The 6,000-nt window shown below is 33.8% G+C and overlaps 1 protein-coding gene across 2 annotated transcripts in view; it reads left to right on the top strand.

The window, feature by feature from the left end:
• The first annotated feature begins 309 nt into the window (after positions 1-309).
• Cadm2 (cell adhesion molecule 2) overlaps positions 310-6,000 on the top strand; it is a 115,416-nt gene continuing 109,725 nt past the window's right edge. For both annotated transcript variants that reach the window (XM_070030449.1, XM_070030447.1), the window contains exons 1-2: positions 310-446; positions 2,363-2,500. In XM_070030449.1, the coding sequence (XP_069886550.1) occupies positions 407-446; positions 2,363-2,500 (178 nt within the window). In that variant the 5' untranslated portion in view covers positions 310-406. The remainder of the gene's footprint in view (positions 447-2,362; positions 2,501-6,000) is intronic.

The raw sequence follows: 6,000 nt of genomic DNA, 5'->3' as shown, positions 1-6,000 counted from the left end.
TTCCTTGGTTCTGGCATGCCATGGCATCCTTTCTAGAGGTCAGCTGCTAGCACAAACATCGCTTTATCTAGCATTAAACTAGATTTAATCATTTAACTAAAAAATAACTCCAGACACCATTAATGAGCACTTCATTGTGCTTTTGTTAAAAAAACACTGATAAATTATGTCAAACTATTTAAACTAGTTCAGGAAACATAGATGTATGTCAAACAGAAGGTACCAATAATGTGTTGAAAATGTATAAAAATATAGACTATTTCTAATGTTATTCACTTTCAATATTTTTTTAGCTTTAAGAGACAATAGGATCGAGCTGGTTCGCGCTTCCTGGCATGAATTGAGCATCAGTGTCAGTGATGTATCTCTCTCCGATGAAGGACAGTACACCTGTTCCTTATTTACAATGCCTGTCAAAACTTCCAAGGCTTATCTCACTGTTTTGGGTAAGTGCAACTGATTAATTCCAATAGAAATTTTAGAGACCTGCATTCCACCACAGCAAAGTGATGCAACTAGATAATATATTTTGAAAATCATTGATAGATTCAGCTCAAATTATTCTCTGCTATTGTACAACAAAAGATATTTAAACTCCATCTAGTATGGTTTTTTCTCATTTTCCAAATGGACAAAAGGAAATACATGGATTTATATGACAACCAGAAAGTATAGAGCATTTCATCTATTATTCACCAACACCTGTCAGTTTCCTTAATTTCTAATTAATCTTGATAGAATCATCTCGATATAGGATGTACTCTGGTCCCTTTGTTAAATGACATGGCCATGAACACGATGGATTCAATTTGTGTGTAACTTGTGCCTCTTCTTTTCTATAAGTCACTCAATAGAGACCTTCCCTAATAACCTGTAGCTTTCAAAAATGACTCTTTTGTATATTTTAGTTCCTTTAAATGACTGTGCCATTTCCATGCATTTTCTTTCTTTTTACATTTGCAGTTTCTAGATTCCCAAATGAAGTACATAATGTCACTTGTTCATGCAGCCTGTAGCATCTCTGTGCTTTTATTTTTTAAGTATCAGACTTATTTTCCCAAAGGTTAAAGTGACATAAAAAAGCAATATATTTGTAGAGATTCTGAGGAAATAAAGTTGCAGCTCAGAGCTCCACAATTCTATAGACACCGGTGCCCCAATCAGTACAAATTGCTGCAGTTCATTGAAAAACACCTGTGTTCTGTAGAAGTTAGAGAAATTTGAAGATTGATTCCCCCACTAGTCTGCTATCCTTTTTAGATAGATAAACACACAATGTTGCATTCAAAAGAACGAATACACACCTCTTGGGTTGGGAATACTAAGGTTAATCCAGATAGCAAATTGGTTTTGTGCTTAAGATATAAAATAATGTTTCACTGTGAGTCCTGCTGGAATGATTTTATTTAAAAAAATCTTCTCTAGCTTGTCATTGAAGATATGTGTATGTGTGTGTGTGTGTGTACCAACAACATCGAGTATTCCAAGTTAAAAATTACTTAAGTTTAAGTAATATTTTCTTCTCTAGAAAGACATGAGACTCAAAAAGAAAAATAATTACTGAATAATTACCATTTACTATTTTGTACTTTGACCAGAAACACAACAGATCTTAGTAATTGTAGGTTTTGTTTAATTTGAATGCTTCATATTTAAACTTTCCAACATTTGTGCATTTAGTCTCCTCAAAACTTAAAGTAGATCAATGTAGTTCAATAAAGTTTTAGTATATGTTTATTATTGAAGGATTTGATAAGAAAATTTAATTCATATATACCCAAGAAGTATATATACCTTTAAATTTTTAAATCATTCATATACGATAATATAACTGCGTATGTTGATAAGGACTAGAAAAAAGTAGCCATAGTTAGCATTAAAATAATATATACCCTACTTCTACAACTTAAATTGCATTTTTATGCAAATGTTATCAAGAGACATTCTCTCATTTAAAGGAATAAGATAAATAATCAAAAAAGTTCATTGATGGATCTCTTACCCAAAACTTTATTTTCTCAAAATACACAGAAGGTGACAAAACCACTTTAAGGAAATGACAAAAAACATTTCAGGATCAGGAAAGGAAGATGCTTGATGAGCGATGTTATAATTTTCAAAAAAAAAAAAGTAACAATTTTTATGGATTCTATCCCAAATGCATTTTACTTTCTTTAACCTATGCTGGAACTCTTACAATATATGGCGTGATTGTGTTTCAGAATTGCAAAAAATATTTTTGCACGTAAAATCTTGTGATTTGAACTACACATACTTAAAAACTATATGTGTGTAAAGTATTTAATTTTATCATAAAACATATGGAGATTGATGATAACTTCCTTATTTACCTAAATTTCAGGTGTTCCAGAGAAGCCTCAAATTAGTGGATTCTCTTCACCTGTTATGGAGGGAGACTTGATGCAGTTGACTTGCAAAACATCTGGCAGTAAACCCGCAGCTGATATAAGATGGTTCAAAAATGACAAGGAAATTAAAGGTAAACAATGGAAAAAATCCCCACATCAAAATTAATATATTAAAACACTATGACATATTAGAAAATGCGTATTTTGCATATCTTTCAAACTACATTGTTAGTGAATTAAAAGTCATTTGAACTAGATTTACCATTGAACTAAGGTTATTATACAAGTTATGGTAATATACTTGTTGTATATTTAATTTTTAGTTATTAAAAATTATTGAGTTGAGCCGGGTGCTGGTGTCTCATACCTGTAACCCTAGCTACTCAGGAGGCTGAGATCTGAGGATCGTGGTTCAAAGCTAGTCCAGACAGAAAAGTCCATGAGACTCTTAACTACAATAAACCACCAGAAAAAAACAGAAGTGGTTCTGTAGCTTAAATGGTTGAGTGCTAGCCTTGAGCTGAAGAGCTGAGGAACAGCTCTCAGGCCCAGAGTTCAAACCTCATGACCAACAACAACAACAAAAAAACATTACTGAATTAACACAATCCACATAGGCAATTTGTGAGAATGAGTGTGTGTATGAAAGACACACAGATTCATGTGTGAAAATAAACACTAAGTACACTTGACTATTCAGAACTCATTTATAATATTTAGATTTCAGGCAGACAAAATACATGAATTATTCATAAGTTTATTGGTTATGGAATTATAAGATTCTAAGAATAAAACAATTTAAGCATCAATAAATTTGATTTCTAATAATTTCCACAGAAGGCCAAAATATTGCTTGTCTTGGTAGAAAGGCATAATTATTTAACTAATTCATACATTTAGATTTAAATACTCTTACACACACACACACACAGAGTTGGTTTCTTTTGCTTGCAATTTTTATGTCTGCCATGGGATTTGAAATCTAGGCCTGGCCCTGTCCTGAGCTCTTTCGATCAAGGCTAGTGCTCTAGCACATTGAGCCACAGTTCCAGTTCCAATTTTTGACTGTTTAATTGGAGATAAGAGTCTCATGGGGACTTTTGTGCCATGGCTGGCTTTGAACTGCAATCCTCTGTTCTCAGCCTCCTGAGTAGGTAGGATTATAGACTTGAGCCATGGGAACCTGGCTACACACAGTATTATTTTTGTTTTAATTTTTGTAAAGGTGATGATAGACATAGGGGGTAACAGTTACACAAGTAAGGTAATGAGTACATTTCTTTTGGAATAGTATTACCCATCCCTTGTTTTCTCCAGATTTCCCACTCCAATCTCCTGCATTCATTCTACTCCCACACAAGTTGTATAGATTATTTCCAACATAATATCTTCTGAGTATCACTGTTCGCATTGGTTCACCCTTTGTCAATTTGTCTCACCATTTCTGTGATGATTACTTTTCCCATGCCCAAATCAGATAAAACTTATATACAATACAAAGGGTACTAAAAGCTAAAGCAATGACAACAGGGGGTAAACCAAAGGACTGGGGGAAATTTAAAAAAAGCGAAAAGGAATAACTGCATACAGTGCACTAAGAAAAAAACATACAAAAACAACCCTCTTGTTTCCATATCTTGTAGTTCATTGTGATTAGCATAATTTTAGAAATATATACATAGCTATTAAGCTATTAAGATCCTCTGCTACAACTATCCTAGACCTATACTAATTATTAAAAATAAGGGAAGCTGGGCGCTGATGGCTCACGTCTGTAATCCTAACTACTCAGGAGGCTGAGATCTGGGGATCACGGTTCAAAGCCAACCCCAGGCAGGAAAGTCCGTGAAACTCTTATCTCCAATTAACCACCAGAAAACCGGAAGTGGCACTGAAGCTCAAGTGGTAGAGCGCTAGCCTTGAGCTGAAGAGCTGAGGGACAACGCCTAGACCCAGAGGTCAAGGCCGACCCCTCCACCCCCCAAAAAAATTGAGACCATGGAGCTATGTCTCTTTAGGTCTGGCTTACTTCACTTAATATGATTTTTTTCAAAGTCAGTCCATTTTGTTACAAATGGGATGGTGTCATTCTTTCTAATGGAAACATAGAACTCCTCACACACACACACACACACACACACACACACACATGCACACACACACACACACACACATATGTTTCCTTGATCCATTCATCTACTGAGGGGCGTCTGGGTTGGTACCATAGCTTAGCTATGGTAAATAATACTGTGATAAACATAGTAGTGCTGGTAGCTTTAGTGTGGCTTTGTTTGAGTTCATTAGGGTAAATGCCCAGAAATGGGATTACTGCGTCATAGGGGAGAGCTATGTGGTGTCCTTTGAGGAACCTTCCCACTGCTTTCCAGAGTAGTTGAACATATTTACATTCCACCAACAGTATAGTAACATTCCCTTTTGGCACATCCCCTCCAGCATCTCTTTTTTTAGATTTCTTTATTATAAACTATTCTAACTGGGATGAGGTGGAATCTCAATGTTCTTTTGATCATGGCCAGAGGTGTTGAACATTTCTTCATGTGTCTATTGGCCTTTCTTATTTCCTCTTCAGGGAAGTCTCTCTTTAAATCTTTAGCCCATTTATTAATGGGGTGGTTATTTCTTTGAGGATTTTGTTTTTATATATTATCTGTGTTTTTCATATTATATAATATACAGTCACGTAATATATATAAAGTATAGGCATCATATAGTATCTATAATATGCACATAATGTGTTCATATTATATACATTACATGTACAAACATCTAAGTGTAATTACCTTTTATATTGAGTGAAAAATCAAATTGTGTATTGGTAATACCAATATTATTCTAAAAACAATCTACATTATAATAGCCATATTGTTTATTATTGGTTTATACTAATAATAATGATTATTTTAGCTTCTAACTCCATTGACGCATATCAGGTTATATAATTTTTAGTAATGGTATACCATTTGAATAGATAGAATCATCCATACCACATAGAAACTTTTGAATTATAATCCACAAAATTATTTTACTTATTTTCCAGTTTAATTTTTCCTTTTGTACATTCAGTTTGCAAAAATGAGATTTCATGTATGAAAAAAAAGATTTCATGTATGATTACAGCTAATTACTCCCTTTGTCTAGAAGTAATAAATATATCATATTGAAGAGCGTGATTTTGGAAATACAAAAGGAAAGACACAGTTTGTCATTTTATTATGTCAAATTAAACTTTCACAGTATTGTTACCTACTTCTTGTTTTGTTTACAGGACTCAAATTATAATCTTTTGGATTTGAATCTAGGACATATTTGTTTAGGAAATTCTGGTCCTACATCTTATTAGATGGAATTTTCTTAAAACTTGTAGTATTATCTGACTCTGATAAGATGTGTTCTGGTCACTTTTCTGCTGAAACCCTTCAATAGAAAGATCTAAATTTAGGATGAATTTGAAGTTCCCTTTCTTCCCCATCACAAAAAATCATTTTCTTTGATTCTGTGATTGGAATATGATAGAATCCATTACCCACCCTCTTTTCTCTCTCCCTCCCTTCTCTCCCTCTCCCTCATATATAGTACTGTTGTTTGAATTCAGGACATTCTGCTTAACAGG

The sequence above is a fragment of the Dipodomys merriami genome, unplaced genomic scaffold (genome assembly GCF_024711535.1).
Source record: "Dipodomys merriami isolate MVZ:Mamm:240054 unplaced genomic scaffold, mDipMer1.0.p SCAF_2, whole genome shotgun sequence".
NCBI classification, from domain to species: Eukaryota; Metazoa; Chordata; class Mammalia; order Rodentia; family Heteromyidae; genus Dipodomys; species Dipodomys merriami.
The sequence above is the reverse complement of the archived record's forward strand: the minus strand, read 5'-3'. Positions and strand labels throughout refer to the sequence as shown.